Source organism: Macaca nemestrina, chromosome 5 (assembly GCF_043159975.1).
Source record: "Macaca nemestrina isolate mMacNem1 chromosome 5, mMacNem.hap1, whole genome shotgun sequence".
Classification (NCBI taxonomy): Eukaryota; Metazoa; Chordata; class Mammalia; order Primates; family Cercopithecidae; genus Macaca; species Macaca nemestrina.
Genome location: NC_092129.1, coordinates 166,594,052 through 166,619,923, shown reverse-complemented (window position 1 = coordinate 166,619,923; position 25,872 = coordinate 166,594,052). Strand labels below are relative to the sequence as shown.

The window sequence follows — 25,872 nt, the reverse complement described above, 5'->3', positions numbered from 1 at the left end:
TGGGCTGAAAAAACTGTGTGTATGTGTGTGTGTGTGTGTGTGCATGTACGTGTGGTCATTTTAATGTTCAAATCTGTATCTCCAATTTTCAAGCAAGAAGATTATTGAAATTTTTTCAAAGGTCTTTTTCAGCATCTATAGAGATGCTAAAAATATAACTTTTCTTCTTAGATCTTTTAATACATTAATTATATTAATATGTTAATATTTCTTCATATTTCTTCATATTGAGTCTTTCTTACATTTCAGGAGGCTATTTAGTTACATTGAAGTGACCATTCTAAACTTTATTTCATGTTTCTTTTAAGATGTTTAAGGAATTTCACATGTGGCAAAGGAAAATATGAAATTTTCTCAGTCATGTGAACTAATTTGTTCAAGAAAAATATGCTGCCTTTGAAAACTCCTTATGTACTTTTAAGCTTTATTATTAATATATTATTAAATATCAAGTGCATTTTAAAATACTTTTTTAGCCTTAAGACCATTATATGTACACAGTACAGGCTTATTTCAGATCCTCTGTCCAAATGAAACAAAATTGTCCTTTTTTGTTTGAGACAGGGTCTCACTCCCTTCGCCCAGGCTGGGGTGCAGTGGCACGATCAAGGCTCACTGCAGCCTCAACTTCCTGGGGGCAGGTGATTCTGCCACCTCAGCCTCCTGAGTAGCTGGGACTATAGGTGCACACCACCACGCTCAGCTAATTTTTCATATTTTTAGTAGAGATAGGGTTTCACCATGTTGCTCAGGCTGGTCTCGAACTCCTGGGCTCAAGCAGTCCTCCCACCTTGGCCTCCCAAAGTGTTGGGATTACAAGAGCGAGCCACGGTGCCTGGCCTTAAAAATACACATTTTCTATCATAGATTCATAGGTAAACTATGGCCAACAGATTTGAAACGTGTAGCTGTTGAGAAAAACAGTTCAAATTAACTTTATAATGCATTTTTTTCTGTTATGTACGTAACCTACACTTTTCAAATTTAAAATTTAAAAAAAACAGCAACAATAACGTGTAGGAATTGTAATGAACTCTTGTTGCGTTCATTTCTTTGCATAACTCGTTATTGCCTGTACAAACCAATTAAGCAGGAAGAGGAAGAACCTCCACAATGTCATTAGCCTTTCCTGGCCTGTTTTCAGTAGCAGATACTTTAGAGGCAATTACATTCTTTGGTCGAGTCAATCGGGCAAAGCTGAGTCCTCACTGGAGTTGCTGAATGTGAAAAAGAGTCCTCTACTCCACAGAGCTCATGACACAATGATTGGAATACTACGCTAGGGGAAGGAAACCTGGGTTTTATCTCCAAGTTGACCTTGAACTTAGTGTACAGCTGTGGATGGGTTCTTCATTCTCTGGGTCTTTTGAATCTGCACATGGTGATGTTCGCCACCAGGAAACCTGTGGAGCACCTGCCCTGGTTCTTCCTTTCTGTTCTACATTCACTGACACAAGCAAAATGGAACAGACAACATGTGCAGGGGTGAATTTGTGAGCATGCCCAGGGCTGCTGTGCTTGGGGTGAATCACATCACCCTCGGGTACCTCTGCACTTATACCTGGGAGAAAACTGATTGGGTCTCACATGCATGATATTGCTCTGTGGAAATGCACGGCATGTATCTACAGCTCAGTCCATGCCAGAAGTTCCTGAGAGTTGGCTGGGTGTGGTGGCTCAGGCCTGTAATCCCAGCATTTTTAGAGGCCAAGTGGGTAGAATTGCTTGAGGCCAGGAGTTCAAGACCAGCCTGAGCAATATAATGAGACCCCATCACTTTTTTTTTGAGACAGAGTCACTCTGTCGCCCAGGCTGGAATGCAGTGGCATGATCTCGGCTCACCGAAACCTCTGCCTCCTGGGTTCAAGTGATTCTCCTGCCTCAGCCTCCTGAGTAGCTGGGATTACAGTTGCCCACCACCACGCCCGGCTAATTTTTGTATTTTTAGTAGAGATGGGGTTTCACCATGTTGGCCAGGCTGGTCTTGAACTCCTGACCTCAAGTGATCCACCCGCCTCAGCTTCCCAAAGTGCTGGGATTACAGGCGTGAACCACAGTGCCCAGCCTTTTTTTTTTCTTTTTTTCTTTTTTTCTTTTTTCTTTTCTTTTTTTTTTTTTTTTTTTTGAGATAATATCACTCTGTCACCCAGGCTGGAGTGCAGTGGCAGCATCTTGGCTCACTGCAACCTCTGCCTCCTGGGTTCAAACGATCCTTGTGCCTCAGCATCCCAAGTAGCTGGGATTACAGATGTGAGCCACCATGCCAGGCTAATTTTTGTGTGTTTAGTAAAGGCAGGGTTTCACCATGTTGACCAAGCTGGTCTGAAACTCCTGACCTCAAGTAATCCACCACCTCGGCCTCCCAAAGTGCTGGGATTACAGGCATGAGCCACTGGGCCCAGCTGACCCCATCACTATTAACAAAATAAAATTCTTGAGAGTAACCAGCAACTTTCTTCCTAACATTTTCTCCTCAAAAATACCCTTTCATTAGCTGAGCATGGTGGCATGCACCTGTAGCCCTGGCTTCTCGAGAGACTGAAGCGGGAGGATCATTTTAGCCCAGGAGTTCTAGGCTGCAGTGGTCCATGATCACGGTACTGCACTCCAACCTGGGTGACAGAGGAGGTTCTGTCTTAAAAAAAAAGAAGAAAAAAATATGCTTTTAGAGGATTGTTTCCAATGTCCTGAATTAATCATGTAACTGAATACTGCAGAATATATGTTCTTTGTCTTGCCTCTTGCTTTGCCGCCTTTTTTCCCTATCCTTCCTTCTTTCTAAAACTATGCCCACATAATTGGAAATTTGTTGTTGTTTTCTATCTAGACGTTGGGATAACTCTATTCTTTGCCTGGAGGCTGCTTCAGCAATACTTTTGTCCAAAGGAATGACCTCTTTACATGCTGATTTCATTTAGCTTATCTTGTTATTTCTATTCATGCACCCATTCCCACAAAACACACATGCGCGCGCGCGCGCGCGCGCGCGCACCCACTCCCTCAACTCATCTATGAATTCCTCATGAAATTGTATTAGCTACATGTAAGAAAAAACAGTCTCAGTCAAATGTATGGGCACACTGGCTAAAGCATCACTCTGATTCTAGGGAATGTGTTTGCAGATTTATCATATTACTCTGCATAAAACAAGTACAAAATATGTTTTCCAACCTTCAGTATTTTTTTTTCTTTTCTGGTTGTCTTTACATTGTGGCTTAACACTGTTAGTTTTAAAACATGCCAGATTTTACACACACACACACACACACACCCCCACATGTTATAACACATTACACACCACGTCTTTTTCATGTATCGAATATAAGATGTTTAGTGATATAAAAGAGAACTCACATGTGTTTGCAGTACAAATCCTTTCCCTTTTAGAAAACCCTTTAAAAAAATATCTTATATAGTGAGGTACTTGGAATGCTGATACTTTAAATTGCTGTAGTTAAAACAAATTAATATATGGGCAAAGTAGCATGATTTATAACTTTGGGCCCACCTGTTGAGAGTTGGGGTTTATTACAAGGTTCCAGAATTATGCTGTTTTCTTCCAGCCCTCTGTCTGTCTAGCACTGTGCCCATAATAGTTAATAAGTGTTTTCTAAATAAATAAGTGAAAACAAGTATTTAAATGGATGAATCAAATTATTAAGGAACAATGGAATCAATGGACAGATGAATTTACTGTGGCTGACAGCTTGAATCAAGCCAAACCTAGACCACAGCTAAAAAGTAAATCATCAGCTAGGTGCGGTGGCTCACGCCTGTAATCCCAGCATTTTGGGAGGCTGAGGTGGGTGGATCACGAGGTCAAGAGATCAAGACCATCCTGGCCAACATGGTGAACCCCATCTCTACTAAAACTACAAAAATTAGCTGGGCATGGTGGCTTGCGCCTGTAGTCCCAGCTTCTCAAGAGGCTGAGGCAGGAGAATTGCTTGATCCCAGAAGGCAGAGGTTGCAGTGAGCCGAGATCGTGCCACTGCACTCCAGCCTGGCGACAGAGCAAGACTCTGTATTAAAAAAAAAAAAAAAAAAATCATCATGGTCAGGTTTTAAGTCATGAAATTAGCAAGTGAAATATTGAGAAACATAGATTATTATCAACACCTGTGAAAAGAAGGGGAAAAATACATAGACTGTATAGACTGTTAGATTGCCATGTCTCTATAGATTTTTGTTTGTCTCTCTACACACACACACACACACACACACACACACACACACAGAGTCCTGAATTTATCACAGCTGTGACAGTTTATCCAGTACCTCCTTCATTCCCTTTATTCTCGTTGCTCTTTTGTAGTTGAGGAAAGTGGGCCACTGAAAGACTGGGGCTCTGAGGCAATTTAAGAAAATGAGACAAAGATTTATAAGTAACCAGAAAATTCATCAATATATTGACTTGTACTCATTGCCAATAGAAACACCTTGAGCTCCATCTGAGACAAGATATTTATGTGAACCTTACACATAAGTATTTTAAGTATTTTATTTTGTACTTATAAGTATTTTATTATTTATTTATTTTGAAACAGAGCCTTACTCTGCCACTCAGACTGGAGTGCAGTGGTGCAATCTCAGCTCACTGCAACCTCCACCTTCCTGGTTGAAGTAATTCTCTTGCCTCAGCCTCCCAAGTAGCTGGGATTACAGGCGTATGCCACCACGCCCAGCTAATTTTTGTATTTTTAGTAAAGAGGGGGTTTCACCGTGTTGGCCAGGCTCATCTTGAACTGCTGACCTGAGGTGATCCACCCACCTCAGCCTCCCAAAGTGCTGGGATTGCAGGCATGAGCCACCACACCCAGCCTCTATAAATATTTTAAACTGAAGATCAGGTTAAGAAATAGAATTTTGTTTGGTTTTCCAGTTTGGATTGGGCTGTGGCGTGTTGATTCCCCCTCAATGGTTAACATTCAAAATGATAGAGATTGGGCAAGAAATGACTTTGGAGTCTGAAAGGATAAGTTGGGAAATTAAACTTTTGGTGGGGACTTTACTGTGTATTTCTAATAATCAAATCTTTGTGGTTTCAAGAGTTTTTGGCTGTATTTATACCATTGTAAACATCTGGATGGAAAGTGAAAAATTAAGTTGATTATCTCAATATACACAAATACAGGCAGTCCCAAACTTTTCAGGGAGATCCCCTCTCCCCAAAGCTCATTTGTAAATTATTTCTTAGAAACTTGGAAGGCATTTTCCTATAGACATTCCCCATAGACCATGTGTGGTTGGGCTCCCATGGAAAGATATCTAACAGCACCACTGCATGTGTTGTGCACAGAGGCTGCAGCTCAAAAACTATTGCCTAACGGTTTGTACCATGAGATAAGTACAGAAATTATGAGTTACACTTTGAAAACTTGTATAGCAGTGCAACAGAGGAATTAAGTCTGCTGAATCTAGTAATTGAAATAACTTAGACTTCTACTACACTTTGTATTTCAGCTTTTTAAATTTCATTTTTCTAGTACTGCCTTTTTACTTATTTTATAAAGGTATCAGTCTGTGATAGATGAGACATTATGAAGAAAAACCTTCTCTATTGGTTACTGAGCAGTACTTACATAATGCAAAATACCAAAACATTTATTTCACCATGCTTTTAGTTAAATGAAACAAGAAAATGATAACACAAAATGAAAAATAGTCATTTGTTATGAATGCTGATACCTGGGGGAATGTGAGTTTAATTAGAGAAAGTCAAAGACATAATAGGGATTTCTATGTGTACTTTCAGCTGACTTTGGGTCTGATTCCTTTCTATTTTCGATACCAAACAAGATTTTTCTTTTTTCTTTATATGAGTGTATAGTTATGCTGCTTTGGTGCTTAGCAACCATTATTAGGGTTACCTTGGAATTCATAAGTGGGACAAAAAGACAGGAAAAGAGATTTTCTGAGGATTACCAAGCAGGAATTGAAAGAAGGAAGAGTAGGGAGGTGGTATATGCACTTAAGAGAGATTTGTCTTGTTAAATATAAAGTCTGGAGGCATATTCATTGAATTACTGACAGTGGTCACCCTTGGAATAAAATCCTTGGAATCAAGATATTGCCTGAAAGGCAGTTCACCGCGCAGCAAAAAACAAAGTAAAGAGAAAATGTGGGCACCAGCTGGTGCCACCAGTCCTTCACAGCTTGGCTGCAGGGCAGCCTAGAGGTCAGGGGTCCCAGCTACCTGGGAATCCATGGGGAATGAGGAACCAGTGTTTAGCAAGGACCTTCCATGGTTGAGTGATCATAGTGAGTTCTCAATGCAGATGAGTTGATATTGGGTGGACCTGGTTCATGAATGAACAAAATCTGGTTCTTAGGTTTTTTTTTTTTTTTTAAGAGGCAGAGTCTTGCTCTGTCCCCCAGGCTGGAGTGCGGTGGCATGATCATAGTTCACTGCAGCCTCAAACTCCTGGGCTCAAGAGATCCTCCCACCTCAGGCTCCCAAGTAACTGGGACCACAGGCAGCTAATTAAAAAAAAAAAAAAAAGTTTGTAGAGATAGGGGGAATCTCACTATGCTGCCCAGGCTGGTATTGAACTCGTGGTCTCAAGCAGTCCTCCCACCATGGCCTCCCAAAATACTGGCATTAGAGACATGAGCCATCATGACTGGCCCTTAGCTAAATTTTAGTCACTAGGGATCAACTTTCTTTTCCTGCCTTATTTTCATTTTCCATATTAGTAAGAGAGGCAATTTTTTTAAAAGGGGGAAGGAAAACTAGCATCTGTAGAGGGTCTGCTAGGTATCAGGCCCTAGGCACAGCAATCAACAAACATTACTTCCTTAATCATTAGGAGAACTTTGTTTGTTTGTTTTTCTGAGACCGAGTCTTGCTCTGTCATCCAAGCTGGAGTGCAATGGCGTGATCTTGGCTCACTGCAACCTCCGCCACCTGGGTTCAAGCAATTGTCCCACCCCAGCCTCCGGAGTAGCTGGGATTACAGGCACTCGCCATCATGCCTGGCTAACTTTTGTGGTTTTTTTTTGTTTTGTTTTTGTTTTTGTTTTTGTTTTTTTTGAGACGGAGTCTCGCTCTGTCGCCCAGGCTGGAGTGCAGTGGCGCGATCTCAGCTCACTGCAAGCTCCGCCTCCTGGGTTTACGCCATTCTCCTGCCTCAGCCTCCCTAGTAGCTGGGACTACAGGCGCCCGCCACCTCGCCCGGCTAGTTTTTTGTACTTTTTAGTAGAGACGGGGTTTCACCGTGTTAGCCAGGATGGTCTCTATCTCCTGACCTCGTGATCCGCCTGTCTCGGCCTCCCAAAGTGCTGGGATTACAGGCTTGAGCCACCACGCCTGGCCAAGAGTTTTTAATATATCTTTTGAGGTAATGAAACCATGCCTCAGAAAGGTTGGGTAAGTTGGGAATGGTTATGTGTAGTAAGGGGTAGAGTTGAATTCGATCCCAGGCCAATCAGAAGCTCATGTTTGTGGTTTCTCTACTACATCACAATGCTTTACAATAATTTCAGTCCTTCATTATTAAACAGTAGTTACTGAGCTTCTGTTGTAATAAAGGTGCTTCTATATGGGCACCTACTGGCTTATTCCTCTGGAATACGTTTTCTACATGGGGACACAAGGCATATATACATACATGAAAACTTGGATCAGAATATGACTTAAATAACACAAAGTGAAAGGATAATGCTATAATGCTTAGTGTCACATTAGTGGATTCCAATATAAGGAGTACCTTGTTGTCTCTGATTTTTCTGAGTGGTCTTAGTAGCCAAGTGTCCTTTCTTTGTGAAGACCCAAGATTCATCAACCATGAAGGATTTGCTGGTTCTCTAAGTCAAAAGATTTGGCTTAAATATGTTGATAAAGTGCTTTAGATTCCTTAAGTGATAGAAAAACAAGTTAGAGAATTTGGAGAGGAGCCAATCTGCCAAGTGTTTTGTGGCTATACAATGATTGAATTTGAAAATGCAGTTTATTCAGGAGAATGGTTTTGTTCAGAATATAAACTTCTAACAATATTCATGCCCGTCAGAAAAGCAAATGGATTTAAACATGCAATGGTGTTTTCTTTCTTTTCCTATTCCCATGCCCTGAGAACTACTCGCTGTTCTAAATTCTTTCCAGTCTTTGATCTTTTAAAATATAAATTGCAATAATAAATTATTTAGAAGAGTTCAATGTTGGTCTTTTTAAGTTACAATGATTGGTCTTACATTATAGATTTTGCAGACTTTTCTGCACATACTGTTTCTGTAACCTGCTTATTTCACTTACACTATGTCTTCTGGACCTCTTTCCATGTCAATGAGTTGAAGTCTACATTATCTTTTTTATTTTATTTTATTTGTTTTGAAACAAAGTCACTCTGTTACCCAGGCTGGATTACAGGGATGCGATCTCAGCTCACTGCAACCTCCATTTCCCAGGTTCAAGCGATTCTCCTGCCTCAGCCTCCTGAGGAGCTGAAATTACAGACACCCACCACCACACCAGGCTAATTTTTCTATGTTTAGTAAAGACAGGGTTTCACCATGTTGGCCAGGCTGGTCTTGAACTCCTGACCTCAAGTGATCCGCCCACCTTGGCCTCCCAAAGTGCTGGGATTACAGGTGTGACCCACAGCACCCAGCCTACATCACCATTTTTAATGACTGTATAGTATTTCTTCATGTGTTACACCATAATTGATTTAAACAATAAAAATTGTATGTAGGTGAAGTAATGTATGTACAAGAATTTAGGGCTTGGACTAAGGTGACACAAGTGAACCTTGCAGGGTGTGACCTAAAGAGAGACCACCTCTTAAATTCCATACCATGGGCTTCTTGCTAGCTCTACCCTGGTCCTATCCCTGCAAGGATGGTCATCTAGTAGTATTTATAATCATTTAAAAAACTAGTTTCATTTGACTTGTTTTCAGTTTTGACCCTATTGTAAACCACATTGCAGTTAGAAGCCTTGTACTATTATTTTATTATTATTATTATTATTTTTGAGATGCATTTTCACTCTTGTTGCCCCAGGCTGAAGTGCAATGGTGCAATCTCAGCACACTGCAACCTCTGCCTCTTGGGTTCAAGCAATTCTTCTGCCTCAGCCTCCCAACTAGCTGGGATTACAGGTGCCCACCACCACGCTTGGCTGATTTTTTGTATTTTTTGTAGAGACGGGATTTCACCATGTTGGCCAGGCTGGTCTCAAACTCCTGACCTCAGGTGATCCACCCACCTCGGCCTCCCAAAGTGCTGGGATTACAAGCATGAGCCACTGTGCCCAGCCAATTATTTTATAGTTATATAATTATTTTCTCAAGGAAAATTCCTACAATTAGAAATGCCTGGCCAGTGGCAAGTGGTCCCTAATTTTATTGCCAAATTATTCTTCCACATATATGTTGTACTGATTCATATTCTCACAGTGTCTTAAATGCTTTAGGCTATTTGGTGATAATTATGAACTAGGAAAATAGGAGTTTTAGGGAAATGGTGCTTGATTTGAAAGCACATTAATATTCATGACATTGATTGTTTAAAAATACTTTGCTGTCTGCTGAATAAGCAGGAAAATAAAAACAACCCACATAAATCATCCTTTTTGCGAAAGAAAACCATTTATCAGTTCTACCTTTTTTTAATTTTAAGATGGAGTATCGCACTCTCACCCAGGCTGGAGTGCAGTGGTGCAGTCTCGGCTCACTGCAAGCTCCTCCTCCTGGGTTCACGCCATTCTCCTGCCTCAGCCTCCCGAGTAGCTGGGACTACAGGCGCCCACCACCATGCCCGGCTAATTTTTTTCATTTTTAGTAGAGACAGGGTTTCACCGTGTTAGCCAGGATGGTCTTGATCTCCTGACCTCATGACCCGCCCTCCTCGGCCTCCCAAAGTGCTGGGATTACAGGCGTGAGCCACCGTGCCTGGTTCCAGTTCTATCTTTGATCTATTTGATGTACCAAGAAATTTGTTTAAATTGCCTCTTTAGGGTTGGATATGACGTATTTTGGATGGAGTTGGTGGGGCATTGAGGTCACCTTAACTGAAACCAATAATGCAGCTGAAATATGTAATAGAAGATTCTAGGTCTGGATGTGGAAAAGACACATTGGAGCTGTTTCTTAGTGTTAGAACTGTGCACTGATGTAAATACTTTTGTGAGCTGGAAGTTGCCAAGGCAACAGTCCTATTAATGAAGAATAAACCTCATTTATTATCAGTGCCTGAATAATTATTTTTTAAATAAATGTACCTAGTGGTCTAACATTGACATTCTCAATCTACCTACTCATCTTTCCTTCCCAGATTGCAAAACTATTTAGCCTTATTCAATAAGCATGCCTCCTTTCTCCGCCAATGAGAGTAAAATCATTGAAAAAAATCAGTAAACTGTAAGGGCACTAAAAATGCTAATTTTTAACAATTACCTAATGTAAAATTATTGCCCTTTTGATTTGTGCTTTGGCTAAGGCAGAGCCTGAAATCAACTGTGATTTGGTTGGTATTTGAGCAGGCCAGAGTCTTTAAATTAACTTGTCTTTACGATTTAATGGAATATTGCCAACATATTTGTTAAGTAAGTGGAGTGTGACATTACTGCTTCCTTCCTCCCGTCAGACTGTAAATTTAGACTCCATTTTATTGAGCGCACATGGACACTTCAGAAAGGCAGCTGTGGCTGAGTTGTAGCCTTTATGAAATCTCTTGTCTTGAGGAGCCCGAGAATTGTGTTAAGGGAGATAGTGGTTCCAAATGACTGAGGACCAAGCAGTCTACTTTCTGGATTTTAGAGAAAAGGAAATCTTCTATCCAAAATAAAATAAAATAAAAATACATTCCCCTTTTCATTTTCTTTTTTGTGAAAATGCTTCTTGTGTTTTGTCAAGCGAACCAAATGGGAAAACTTACCTTTTCAACCATGGGTCATATCAACAAACTTCCTGTCCAGGTTGGATGTTTGCTGTCTGTGCCACACAGTTCACACCTCATCACTTACTATTCACATGCACTAATGATTCTGTGTTCCTGTCTAGTTTCCCCTGATTTATATCTAATGTAGCATCTCAGCACATAGTAGGTATTCAGAAAATACCAGAAAATATGTATATATAATGTATATTATATATATTATATTATAAATATAAATATATATTATATATATTATATTATAAATATAAATATATATTATATATTATATTATAAATATAAATATATATTATATATTATATTATAAATATAAACATAAATATATATATATATATATAGAGAGAGAGAGAGAGAGAGAGAGAGAGAAAGAGAGAGAGAGAGAGTGTCTTGCTCTGTCACCCAGGCTGGAGTGCAGTGGTATGATCTCTGCTCACTGCAACCTCCGCCTCCCGGGTTCAAGCGATTCTCCTGCCTCCACCTCCCAAGTAGCTGGGATTACAGGCGCCCGCCACCACACCCAGCTAATTTTTGTATTTTTAGTAGAGACGGGGTTTCTCCATGTTGGCCAAGCTGGTCTCAAACTCCTGACCGCAGGTGATCCACCTGCCTCAGCCTCCCAAAGTGCTGGGATTACAGGCGTGAGCCACCACGCCCTGCCTAGAAAATAATTTTTGATTGTAAAATTGTGTAATAAGTTTCTGTTTCACTCAGGTCTTTTCAACAGATTTTTTTTTCTGATAATGAAAAAAATATTTGGCATAAGAAAAATGAACAATCCATATTTGAAAAAGAGAACAAAAAACATTCAGAATCCCACTACTCGAAGGTCACCTCCACTGATACCATGGCGTGTTTATTTCATAAGAACATTTTTCAAAGTCTAAAGAAGCTAATCATTGTACAGTCTGTTTTCTCCTTGATAAGATAGAATCACAGTGTAATCTGTGCTGGCTGTGTGTATAGGGCAAGTGACACCTGCCAAGCACTAGCAGGGTACAGGTAGTTCAGATGAGATATTAAAATGCCAACCAATGATGGGACCAGTCACAGACCAAAAAAAGCTGGCCCTTCTGTCTCACCATGGCAATTTCAGATTCAACCACAAATAGCAGGCAATCTGATTTCTCGTTTCTTAACTCTTAGCTTTAGACAGTGTTACTGACAAAACAGATTTTTACCCTCAGAATAAGTTTTAGCACAAGCAGACGTATACTTTCTTTGCTGATGGCACTTCTGGCTTGCTTCTTTGTGCCCTTTCCTAATGGCACACTAGGAAGAGAGTAATTTCCCAAACTAATCAGGCAAAATAGGAAACAGTCCATGGGAACCCAGGAAGTCATAGCAAAGAAACATTCCATACTTCTTTATTTTATTCTTGGCTATGACAGCACAAAGGGGGCAGTTTGGATGTTGGTTTAACGCCCCCTCCATCTCTGTGACACCTCCAACCATCCCCAAATAAATATGCTAAAAATAACAACAATAAGCACAAAGAATAAAATCTTATGTAGTTAGTATAAGCATCTTTGGAGGACTTTGCTATTTTTCATAAGCAGCAGCAATCCAAGTAACAACAGAGCACTTATCAGTTTCTTAGTGACCTCCCATATCACAGTTTCACTGTCCTTTCCCCCAGATAACTGTCTCTAAGCCCATCTTATATAGGTATTTATCACACTCACCCTCACCTCACTGGTAGTCTCCCCACACATGTCAGTTCATGGGGAGATGAACTGGAATGGAAATCCCATAACATTGACTGAATAAGTCCTTTCTAGTTTTTTTTTAAAAGTGGGGGAGGGGGCCACCTATTTTAACTCACAGGACTGATAGCAAAAGTTGGGAAGATACAGGGATGTTATGGCTTTTCCATCAACTACTTATAAATCAACATTGGTTGGGTTTAACTTTTAACAATTTATACTCCGTTCAAATCCTGACCATGTTGTTCCATGCATTCTTCCATCTACTCAGCAGATCTTGAGCACCTGTTGTGTGGCAGGCAATGGGTAGAGTGGAAACTGGGATTTCAAGGCAAGGTGGGACTTTGAAGTAGAGACTTGGAAGAATGCTAGAGGGAGCAGACTAGGACAAAACCAATGATGGCATGGAACACTACTGATGACTTTGGAGAACTCTATTGAGGTCTAGATGGTGTAGACTAAGGAACTGCATTTTTCCTGCCTTACCACTATTGATTCATTACATGATTGGTATCACTTGGAACTGTGTATCAGGGAAAAGACAAATGCCTGTGAGATCCATCTGCGTCTTGTTTTTGAAGATGGTCATATGCCCCATCTGTTGTTCTTTGAGCCCTTTAGTAAAATCAGCTCCCATACTTAATTTTCAGTCATGTTGCCTTGACCACGGTGAATGGAATCCTTATCAAATGGTAAATACATGTAAGTTGTCTGCTCTATGCAAAACCCCATGCTAGGCTCAGCAGAGGATACAGAAGAAGGGAATAGGAAATCTTGGCTCTTTAGGGATGGAGAGTGCCATTGAGGAAGCAGTGAAGACACTATTCCCACAAAGTTAACCCACAGTGGTAATTAGTATGGGATTAGAGAGAGGGCAGTAGGCTCAGGGCAGTAGACCCGACTCTAATCCTACATTTGTCCACCAATCTTGGGAAATTCACTAACCTCTCCAGGTCTTGATTTCTTTTTTGGAGAGGCAGAGACCTGTTTCTGGGTAAATAAATATATTTATTGTCTCAGGGCTCTTTCTTTTTTTATTCTTTCTTTCTTTTCTTTTCTTTTTTTTTTTTTTTTCCTTCCTTGCCCAGGCTGGAGTGCCATGGCATGATCACAGCTCACTGCAGCCTCAGCCTCCTGGGCTCAAGCAATCCTCCCGCCTCCGCCTCCCGAGTAGCTGAAACTACAGGCATGTGCCACCATGCCGGGCTAATTTTTTAATTTTTGTAGAGACGGGGTTTTGCCATGTTGCCCAGGCTGGTCTCAAACTCCTAGGCTGAAGCAATCCACCCACCTCAGCCTCCCAAACTACTGGGATTACAGGCATGAGCCACTTCGTCTGGCTCAGGGCTCCTTCAAGCAGATCCCTGGGATACGTGGAGACCACCCCGACTGGAGCAGAGGGTACTTGGAGAGGAGTCATGGCCATGACGCTAGAAGATGAAGGTCCAATTGTGCAGGACTTTGGAGGCCAGGCAAAATGCTAGACTCATCCAAGCCCTTTCTACTAAAGGAGAGCTCTTGAAGTGATTATAAAAACGTAAGTGTCCAGGCGCTGGCTGAGTAGGGATGTGATGAGGCATTCTGCCCTCGCCTGCAGCCTCTGCTCCCAAACACCATTAGCACAGTTTTGCCCTGGAGTCTTGTTTTCTTTCGTTTCACTCTTCTTTTGTCATCTCCCATTACCATGGCTGCCCTGTGCTCGGCAGAGAGGCAAAGTGCTCACGTGGCTGCTTTATAAATACTTTTGGGTGGTAATAGTTCCCATGACTGGCTTAACACTGCCCACTTGTCTTCTTCCATTAGGTAAGTGGTAGTAGCTCTGAAGTCAGTCTTGCTTGATATGTTTCAAAAGAACATTGGCTTGACGCAGTTATATCCAGCTCTCGTGATCTGCATTGTTTTCATTTTCTTTTGCCAAACTTTTCCATTTTCTATGCTTCAAGTCTCTCCCTGGGCAATAGAAGAGAACTTGGGAAGAATCAGGATTTAGGAATTCTTGCTTCAGCTTTGCCACTTGGGCAGAGAGCTTTATTTTTTTCTAGATGTTCATCCCTTCACTTAAAAAAATGCAAGGATTGGACGGGCGCGGTGGCTCAAGCCTGTAATCCCAGCACTTTGGGAGGCCGAGAAGGGCGGATCATGAGGTCAGGAGATCGAGACCATCTTGGCTAACACAGTGAAACCCCGTCTCTACTAAAAAATACAAAAAACTAGCCGGGCGAGGTGGCGGGCGCCTGTAGTCCCAGCTACTCGGGAGGCTGAGACAGGAGAATGGCGTAAACCCAGGAGGTGGAGCTTGCAGTGAGCAGAGATCCGGCCACTGCACTCCAGCCTGGGCCACAGCGCGAGACTCCGTCTCAAAAAAAAAAAAAAAAGCAAGGATTGAATGAAATGAGCCCCTTCGGACGGTATGAGTGCATGGTTTTGTTACAGCAGGTTGTGAGTCAGACATGAGCAGGGCAGGAGGGCCCCCGCTCCAAGAACGTCAGGCCACCATCAGGTGATGGTCCAGAGGTTGTTAACTGTCTCGCTAAAACAATAATTAGTCGCAGCTGGCACCAGGGAAAGGCAGTCTCCCAATAAATAGTAAAAACCTGAAACTGGTGATAAGTTCCCGATAAGATCTAAGGAGTTGGGTGAGCAGACTCAAGCACGAGCACTAAGAGGCAAAATGGTGGAGTTTAACTGGTATATGACCTTCCTCTAGGAATGCTCAACTGCTAAGAGAAAAAAAATGCCTCAAGTGAGCATGCGCACAACTTAAATAACACACCGCATGTGGTCCCTCCCAAGGGCTGGCAGGTGTGCATACGGACAGCCCACCCCAAAGGAAGAATCAGAGAAGAGACACAGACCCAGGAAGAATGCCAGCATGTAGAACCCCAAATCAAAGGGCAAATCACACACTTGAAACTCTCAAGTCACCCGCTGGGCCCTCTTTCAAGTGTACTTTACTTCCTTTCATTCCTGCTCTAAACTTTTTTCTTTTTTTTTTTTTGAGATGGAGTCTTGCTCTGTCGTCCAGGCTGGAGTGCAGTGGCGTTATTTTGGCTCAAGTCAAGCTCCGCCTCCTGGGTTCATTTCATTCTCCTGCCTCAGCCTCCCAAGCAGCTGGGACTACAGGCTCCTGCCACCACTCCCGGCTAATTTTTTGTATTTTTAGTAGAGACGGGGTTTCACTGTGTTAGCCAGGATGGTCTCGATCTCCTGACCTCATGAACTGCCCGCCTCGACCTCCCAAAGTGCTGGGATTACAGGCGTGAGCCACCACTCCCAGCCTAAACTTTTTAATAAACTTTCCCTCCTGCTCTCAAACTTGCCTCAGTACCTCTCTCTGCCTGTGCCCCTCAGTCCCTCTCTCTGCCTGTGCCCCTCAGTACCTCTCTCTGCCTGTGCCCCTCAGTCGAATTCTTTCTTATGAGGAAGCAAGAACTGCGCGGTTGCTGCAGACTTGTACAGATTCACTGCTGCTAATGGTTTTGTAGTGGATGCCCTCTGAGCTGTTTTGTTAATTCAGCTGCTAATGAAAATGGAATAGAAATGAGAGACAAAATATATGAGGGATCATTTAGGCCAGTGGTTTTGAAAGTGCAGTGTCCAGACTTGAAGCATCAGCCTCACCTGAGAACTTGTTAGAAATGCAAATTCTTGGGCCAACTCAAATCTACTGAATCAGAAACTCCAGAGATGCGACTCAACAGTCTGTTTTAAGAAAGCCTCCAGTTGATTTTGATGGACACTCAGAACCACTGGTTCAAGTCTTCTGCAAGGTGCATAATATGTCAACTCATATCTTTCTTAATCTGTGTTTACAGGGTTGGTGCTTATGTTCACATTTACAAAATCAAGCATCTTCAGTCTTGTTTTAAGCAAAATCACGAAATGGGTGAAATTTGTCTTTGGCATTCTGTTACCTCTTTTGGGGGCTCATTTCTTGTCTCAGTTTCATCTGTCAGGTTCTTCTTTAACTCTTCATTGGCAGAAAATCTAGCGACTTTTCCTTTAGAGTACAGTACAGGCCCCTAAACAACAAATCTGAAAACACAGTGTCTCTATGAAAAACAGGGCATCAGTAGACTAACTGGGGAGGTATGTGAGGATGGCATTGGCAATAGGGCCTGCAAATTGCACTGAGTATACAGATGCCTATTCCCCCATCTTTAGAGGAAGAGGGGCCCCATCCCTTGGCTGTCTAGTTCTCAAGAAGAGGGCTGATGCAGTTTCAGAAGGATCTGGAAATGCCTTTAGCACAAGCACCCAGGCTGGATGCTTTTTCCATCTTCCAAGTATTGCCTGTGGCTTTTCCCCCTGTTGTGCCTGTTCATTTTGCCATCCACATGGGACTTTGCAGCCTGTAGTGCTTCCAGTGAAACAATGCAAAGCTTTGATGAGTATCCAGAAATTAACTGGGCTTCCCTAGGGAGCCAGCTGTCTTTCCTGAGGGGATTAGATAGAAGTAAGTCATATTTCGCTAGTGTCTACTGACTGCCAAGGCTAGTTTTAAACTGATTTCTGAAATTCATTCCCCTATTCTTCGTCCTAAGACCACACAGCAATAGATGTTCCACCAGGCTGTCTGAGAACCCCGGTTACTGGTGTGATAAGTGGTAAAGTTCAAACAGAATGCACAGATTTGACCTTGCCAAAATTATCCCTTTCCTCTCTGCACACACATGCTCACAGGCAGATAGATGCACATGTTCACCCACAAAGGTTGCCCAGGCTTTCTGAGCCCTGCACACATGTGATGGACAAACTCAGCAAAACCCCTCGATTATTTGTCATTACTGAAAACCCCTACGTTTGGCTTTTTCTTTCACAGTGTTTTGAACTGCCTGAGTGAGCCAAATTCTCCCTTTCAAGTTACCAGACTCAGCAGGTTCAGTAAAATTGCTCCTAAATAGGATGCTGTCTGGTTGAAGGGACTCATGGAACTTTCCAGAAGGAAGAAGCAAGTGGATCGGAAGTTGGAATGAAAGTCCTTTGACATGTGGACTGATGAGGCTAAAAATGAGTGTGGATTAGGGTCTGCTAATTATACCCAGAGTTCCAGGAAGCTGAAAGAGGTGCACAGTCAAATTCTCAGAAAGGTTTTGTCTACATAAGCAAAATGGAAGGGAGAGTTGAAGCAGATATCTCAATATCGGGCCATTCTCCACCCCAACCTCAACTTCTATTGTTCCCATGAAACACCATTTGGAGGAAGAGACTAATTAATGAAATTGGCCATCTTTGCTTATCAGACCTGCCAGAAAATTGCTCTATTAGCAACAGGCTAAATGTTATTACTAGGGAAAGTAAAAAGGCTAATGATCATGCTCATCTTGGGATAACTACAAAAATATTGTTAATGCCACCTCTGAGCTACAATTTTAACTGCAGAAGTCAGACCATCCAAATTACTGTTTCCACAGCAACTACAATTCAGTCGGCTCTGCAAAGCTTGTCATAGATGAGGACATTACCTCTATATTATCGTTGCTGGGGAAAAGTGCACTTATTTTATTTATAGCCAAGCTGTGCAAAGTTGTATTTTGTAGTCTTTTATTTGGAAACGTGGTCATTAGAGACCGACAAAAGTCCTTCTGAATCACTGAAATATATGTTTTGATACATGGAAAAATACTGCATAGCTCAGAGCTTCCCATTCACAATGTCATAATGGCCTCCAGGACAGTGAAATTTGAAAGCCCTCTATTCTTCCCTAATGAATATCCAAAATTTGAGATCTTGAGCAATATAGTCCCAGCAATCAGGCTACCAGGACAAAGAGAAAGAAGATGGTGTACTCCAAAATGGCTTTGAGAAAAACATATACTAATTTAAACATTCAGGAGACTTATACCTATTGTGTTAATGATGATTGAATTTGTGATTTTAATGTAAATAGTCTACAAATCTTGGTTTGATTTCAAGCATTTTCTTCTCAGTGGGAAAAAATATCCTTGGATGAGAAGTGACAAGAATGTTAGAAGCAAGAATAAGGTGTTCGTTCATTTCAGTTATATTTTGGAACATTTGTCAGATGCCAAAACGTTAATATGAAGTGGTTTGACAAAAACTAGTCATTTTCCGTTAGTTAACACATTTACCCTTCCAGCCCAGAAAGTTATCTGATATTGACACGGGGATGAAATTAACCTAATCCTCCGGTTGTTATTTTGTTGTTTTGGTATCTGTTTTTGAAAATGTATTAAGCAAGTTCTTGCCTATCTATTAGAGAAGTCAGTCATATCCAAGATTGCAGAGAGATAGAAACTGCCCATAAACAGATGTGGAGCTAAAAAGGAAGAGATTAAAAATGAAATTATGTATAGAAGAATATAAACTCATGACCAAATAAAACCGAATCACAGAATTTTTCTCTCCCCAAAAAGGAGCAAAAAAAAAAAAAAAAAAAAAAAAGAGTTAAAGAAAAACACCTCACTAATAGTAAGCAGACAAAAAACCCATAACCTAAAGCAATACATTTTAGTAACTGGTGACTGAGTGGCTTTTGATTTCTAACCCTGCCTCCAACCCCCCTTAAAGACATTCCTTAGGGGTAATGATATCAGGAAAGGAGAATACGAAGCAAGAAAAAAAACACTGTGGACTGCTTCTGTTTATAGATGTAAAGCCCTCATGTCTAGGTTCTGAATTGGAGAACTGATCTAAAGTCGTAAGGGACCACTCCATCCGAATGTTGTGTGTTCCAAGTACGTGGAGTGAATCCTGGTTTGGGGTATTTAGCAAATTCCCAGAAGAATGAGCAGCACTTGAAGACACAAATAAAGATGACATCACCTCAGCCAGATTCTTCCTCTTCCTGTTCTAGCAGGCGTTGAAGAATAGAGAGCAGAAAGCATTTAGCCCCCAGATTCTTGCTTGAAAGGGCAAAGAAGCTGATCTCCAATATGATGGCAAGGAATCACCCACATTTTATTAGAAAAATTAAAATATCTGAAAAAATTAAAATACGTGCAAAATGGAAAGATCCAGTGTGGCAGCTACAAGTACTGCGTCAGAAAGGAGGCTGGCATGCAAAGTAGAAAGATGTGGGCTTGAAGAAGACGGGACTTAAGGAACAGAAACAGATTCCTCACAATGACTTAATAAGAAGATAACTTGTACTCTTAGAATTTAACAAAGTATAAAAAGTATTTTTAAAATAGCCTAAAGACAAGGTGATAAAACAAGAATGAAATGAAAAGGGAGATTTAAAGTCTGACAAATCAAGAATTAAACACATTAATGCAAAAATGATATATAAATTAGAAATGGTAACATATATGAGACCTGTTGAAAGTTTGTTTACTAACAATATGAAAAGTATTCTTATAATCACAGAGAATACAGATAACAGACAAGGAGATTAAAGACAGACTCTAAAAGATATTAAGACATTCAAATATTCTACACTATGAGGATAATTGGGTCCCTGAATAGAGACTCTAACAAAAGGAACAGAAGAGACACTGAAAGATATAATAAAATTTCCCAGAAATGAAGAAAGGACCAAGTCTATTCCAGGAAATATACTATGGAATGCTCAAAACGCAAACATATCTTAGTTAAGCTATTAAACCTCAAGGATAAAGAAATAATTCTTGAGATACCAAATCAGAATAAGTCAATTTCCTACAAGGGAGAAAAAAAATCAAGCTAGTCTCAGACATCACTATTGCCACAGCTGGGGCCACGCTCTCTGAAAATAGAGAGAGAAAATCACTCAAGGTTATTATATCCCATCAAGATGTTGTTAAAATATAAAGACAACAGGGAGACATGCTTCAACCTGAAAGAACTAAAACAACTTTGAGACCTTGTTGAAGAAAATACGCAATAACGAATGTCCAGCCAATTAAAAAAAATAAAAATAACTCAGAAACGGAGAAGTTAAGGTGAGAATCATTAGGTTTGCTTAAATGCAGAACTAATACTTAATAACTATGTACACTAATATTACAGATCAAATATGAATGCTATCAGTTTGGAGAAAATAAAAATAATAACTAAAAACTATGGAAGATAGGGATCAGAGATGGAAAAAGTGTAAGTACTTATGTTCTCATCTTTCCCAGCAAGAAGTCAATCAATACTATCTAGAATTATAACATGTCTTTTAGAATGCAACACATAATTACCCCAATCTCAACATTTTATAATTTTTTTTTAACCTTAGAATGATCATTTAGGACATAAAAACTATTATGGTACAGAAACTTTTCTTTGAAGTTTAACAGTTCTTTTTCATTTTCATCTCTACTATTCAATCATAATTAAAATGTATGCTTTTTTGTTCAATGACTAGTGGTTAAAATTTTTAATTTTAAAAGTAAAATATTTTTTAAAAAGAAAAAAGTGTAGCACTAGGTATGACCCCATTTTATAAGTCTCTCTGCATATATTCTTAAAAGGTGGTTACAATGATGTTCATTTAATGATTATTTCTAGGTTGTGAGGCATTTTTTTTAAACTTTAATCTTTGCTGGGTGTGGTGGCTCATGCCTGTAATCCCAGCACTTTGGGAGACCAAGAGAGGAGGATCACTTGAGCCCAGGAGTTTAAGACCAGCCTGGACAACATAGCAAGAACTCATCTCTACTAAAAAATGTAAAAATTAGTCGAGTGTGGTAGTGTGCACCTGTGGCCCCAACTACTCAGGAGGCTGAGGCAGGAGGATTGCTTGAGCCCAAGAGTTGAAGGCTGCAGTGAACTAAGATTACACCACTGCACTGCAGCCTGTGTGACAGAGTGAGATCCTGTCTCTAAAACAGACAAAAAAAGAAAACAAACAAACAACAACGAAAACCCTGTAATCTTTGAAACATTTTTTTTTTTTGGAGACGTAGTCTCCCTCTGTCACCCAGTCTGAAGTGCAATGGCACAGTCTCAGCTCACTGCAGCCTCCGCCACCCAAGTTCACATGATTCTTCTGCCTCAGCCTCCCAGATAGCTGGGACTACAGGCGTGCACCACTATGCATGGGTAATTTTTGTATTTTTAGTAGAGACGGGGGTTTCAACATGTTGACCAATCTGGTCTCGAACTCCTGACCTCAGGTGACCCACCCACCTCAGCCTCCCAAAGTGCCGAGATTACAGGCATAAGCCACCATGCCTTGTCTAATCTTTGAAACTTTCCGTATTACAAAAAAAAAAAAAAAAATTATTCCAAGTCAGTATCCTTTATCTTAAAAGAATAACTGCATGAATTTTCTTAAAAACTAGAAAAAAATGCCAAAATGGTTAATTATGGGTGATCTGGATTTTTTTTCTTGGTACACTTCTGTAATTTGTTTAATTTTTAAAATTAACATAACAAAGAAAAAAGAACCCAAAAAAACCAAAATTAACAAATTAGTTGAATGAATCAAGGGTGAAGGTAAGAGAATATGTGTTTGAGGGCATTCCTGCTTGCACGTCTCCTTATGGGGTGTTGAGTCCAGGTGGGGCCCCCTCTACCAGGGCCCAGATGGCACTAAAATCTCTCCTGGGCTCATCTTAATGATTAGAAGCCACTGGCTTTCATTGAGCATATCTAAATGGGGATGGTTTAAAGGACAATTCTCTTTCCTCCCGAAGGTGTAGAATAGAATTTGGGCATATGTGAAAGAGGATAAGAGACAGCCTTTGAAAACAAGTGCACTTTGGGGCTCCAACATTTTTTAACAACTTTATTGAAGTATAATTCACATGTCATAATATTCACCTTCTTAAAGTGTATGATTCAGTATATTCACCAAGTTTTGAAACCATCATCACTGTCTATTTCCCGAACATTTTCACCACCCCCAAAGGAAACCCCATACCCATTAGCAGTTCACTCCCCATTCCTCCCTCCCAGCAGCCCCAGCACCCACTCATCTGTAGTGGTTTCTGTCTCTATTGATTTGCTTCTCCTGGACATTTTATATAAATGACATCATACAAATGTACTCTTTTGCAACTGGCTTCATTCACTCAGCATAATGTTTTCAAGGGTCACCTGTGTCGTAGCAGGTGTCAGTACCTCGTCTGTTTTTCATGCTGAATAATATTCTCTTGTATGGATCAATCGCATATTGTTTATTGGTTCACGAGTTGATGGATATTCGGGTTGTTCCCATGTTTTGGTTATTATATGATGCTGTTATGAACATTCATTTACAAGTTTTTGTGTGAAGATATATTTTCATTTTTCTTGGGTATATACCTACGGGTGGAATTGCCTGATTATATGGTAACAATTTTTAGGAATCAAACATGGAAACTGCCATCTTCCTCTTTGTTCCCAGGCAGAAATGGTGCACAGCGCTTTCCAGGCCCAGCGGTCTTTCCTTCTGATGGCCTCTCAGTACCAGCAACCCCACGAGGTAAGACAGTGTCCTGAGAGGGAAGGTGTCCCAAGGTATGGGCAGTGTAAGATGGAAAACAAGGAGGCAACAGAAGCATTTATTATAGTTGACCTCCTCAAAATGAGACTTAGAGCACATGTAGGTTCTGTCTGTAATCTGGATCCTGGTCTAGAACAATTCTTCTGTCTCATAATCTCATTAATAGCAGACAAGTTTTTTGTTTTTTTTTTAAGTATGCCATTTGCGAAAAAAAGAAGAAAGAAAGCAATGTGTTCTCTTACTACTAATATGTCATTATGGTCAAATTCTTACTGTAACAAATGAACATTACCAGTTTAAAAGGTGAGTTGACTTGTATCATCTTTATACTAGTCTCACAACCTTTTATAATCACGGAAGTGTTTATAACTAATTTTTAGCCCAGATTTTGAGCTGCTTTGTTGTCAAAAACTGTTCACATCTATGATCATCTCTAACCTCCATGTATGGATTTTATTAGCTCCTATTTCCTAAGTAGCATAGATGGGCTAAACCGGTGGTTAAGTGTTTTGTGTTTATGGGTCGTCTACGGAGCTTCGTTGCAGTTTCTGGTTCATCAGGCCTGGATTGTGTCCCAAGATTCTGCTTTTTAATAAGCTCCTGGGTGAGGCCTATGCTGCTGATCCTCATTCTCAAAACACCAAAATTGGAAAGAATTTTCATGAGTCTTTAAGAACTTAGGCATAGTCCACTTCCCCTTTCTCTTCCATCATAAATATGAATGAACTTTTCTTAGGTTAAAGATATTTAGAGGTGTTAGAGGATCTGATGCTAACTGCAATGATATTACCAATGTAGTAATTTTAACAACTTTTAATCTATTGTAAAATTACCAAGTAAGGACCATGGTAAATTTTAATACAGAAGGAATAAAATTGTGGGAACAGATGTTAAGAGCCAAGTAATGGTTGGCGGAGGTCCGTCTCATTCCCTAGGCCCTGTAAATTTCCCACTCTCTTTTTTTTTTTCTGGAGACTGAGTCTTGCTCTGTCGCCCAGGCTGGAGTGCAGTGGCCGGATCTCAGCTCACTGCAAGCTCCGCCTCCTGGGTTTACACCATTCTCCTGCCTCAGCCTCCCGAGTAGCTGGGACTACAGGCACCCGCCACCTCGCCTGGCTAGTTTTTTGTATTTTTTAGTAGAGACGGGGTTTCACCATGTTAGCCAGGATGGTCTCGATCTTCTGACCTTGTGATCCGCCCGTCTTGGCCTCCCAAAATGCTGGGATTACAGGCTTGAGCCACCGCGCCCGGCCAAATTTCCCACTCTCTAAACCAAAGCGTAGTCACCACCTGCCCAAACTACTGACATTGTATCATGCAAATAACTGCATTCCCTCTACCAAGGGTTCATAATGACAACTTTTGACTATGCTAATTGTGTCACAAATGAAATTATTCATTAAAAAGTAGTCCTACTACTGGCATACTTTGCTATATCAGAAAAAAATAAAAATTGTTCTTTTGGCTAAATATTCTGCATTTGAAATTTAGTAACATTTATATAAGTAAAAAATAAATTGAGTATACGTTATGATACAATAGCTTAAATGTAATAGCTCACTTTGAATTATAAAACAAACTCCTGAAATTGAAAAATTTGAGCTAAGAATCCTGGGAATCCAGAACTTTCACCTTCAGGGGATGACACTCAGCTCCATAAAGGGGCGAGACCTGAGACCCGAGACCCTCCCTGGAATGGTCGTTTCTAGCCATGTTTGTGCAGTAGAATCACCTGCAAAATTTTTTAAAAATACCAGTACCCAGGTCCCAACCCAAGAGTCTCTGACTTCATTGGTCTGAGGAGTGGCCTGGGCTTTGAGATTTCTATGGGCTTCATGGGTTATTCGGACTTCCAACCAGAGCTGTCAGCCCCCACCTGAGATGGATATGTCACCTCCCTCCACATGAAAGGAGTGAGCTCACAGCCTAGGTAGGAGGCTCTGTAGGGGTGAAAATATTCCGTGTTCCATCATGGATGCATTGTCCTCCCTGGTCTTCTCAATCTCTGCTTTGCAGAAGAGCAAAGTGAAACTGGGAAATCACAAAGTGATGTGTTGTAGATTCGGCCTTAGCCTGCCTTTTCTGTGAAGTGGGAGGAGAGTTGGTCCAATTGAGATTCTCAGGTAGAAGAACTGTGACTTTCCTCACTGGGTTACCACTCCATCCCTTCCCTAAGCCTCAGAACAAGAGGCCTCTCCAATGGCTTTGCAGGCCTTAGACAAAAAAGCCACTCACTAGACATGGATGAAAATGTGAGTGAATGAACAATGAATGAAGGCGTTGGGTCTGTGGCATTCCAGCATGAGCCAGGGTCAGGGACACTGTGTGGCTTAGCATGTGGCTGTGCAGATTCTTGGTCATATCTACAGTTTCCCTTTCTTACTTACTCTACTGCATCCTCTCTCTTTTTTTATCTTTTCTTTTTTTAAAGATGGATTCTTGCTCTTGCTCTGTCACCCAGGCTGGAGTGCAGTGGTGCAATCCTAGCTCATTGCAGCCTCGAACTCATGGGCTCAAGTGATCCTCCCACCTCAGCCTCCTGAGTTGTTATTACAGGCGTGAACCACTGTGCCTGGCTCTATTGAATTCTTGATAAAGGGGAGGGAAACTGGTTCCCAGGAAGGCACGCACTGGAAATGCCTGGCAGCACTTACCACAGTGCTCCATGTGCAGTAAGGCCTGGACCAGGACCAGCAAAATGCCGAGCAGGCTTATGATGCCTACCTCCCTTCCTGGCCCTTCCCTCTACTTCCCTTTCCTCTTTATTCAGAACACCATCCTACGACTTCCACCTGAGAGAAAAGCAGACCTGAGAGATTCCCACATGTTGTTCGGAACCCCTATCCACTCCAGTGGGGGTGGTACAGGCTCATGAGGCTGAAGAGAAGTCCCACAACCAGCAAACGAGACCTCGGGTTT

The 25,872-nt window shown here is 41.1% G+C and overlaps 1 protein-coding gene across 3 annotated transcripts in view; it reads left to right on the top strand.

Moving 5' to 3' along the window:
* LOC105482489 (cyclase associated actin cytoskeleton regulatory protein 2) overlaps positions 1–25,872 on the top strand; it is a 166,499-nt gene that overhangs the window by 47,238 nt on the left and 93,389 nt on the right. For 2 of the 3 annotated variants that reach the window (XM_071097584.1, XM_011742624.3), the window contains exon 4: positions 22,855–22,932. The exons of the other annotated variant lie outside the window; for it this stretch is intronic. In XM_071097584.1, coding sequence (XP_070953685.1) covers positions 22,855–22,932 — 78 coding nt within the window. The remainder of the gene's footprint in view (positions 1–22,854; positions 22,933–25,872) is intronic. 3 annotated transcript variants of the gene reach the window in all.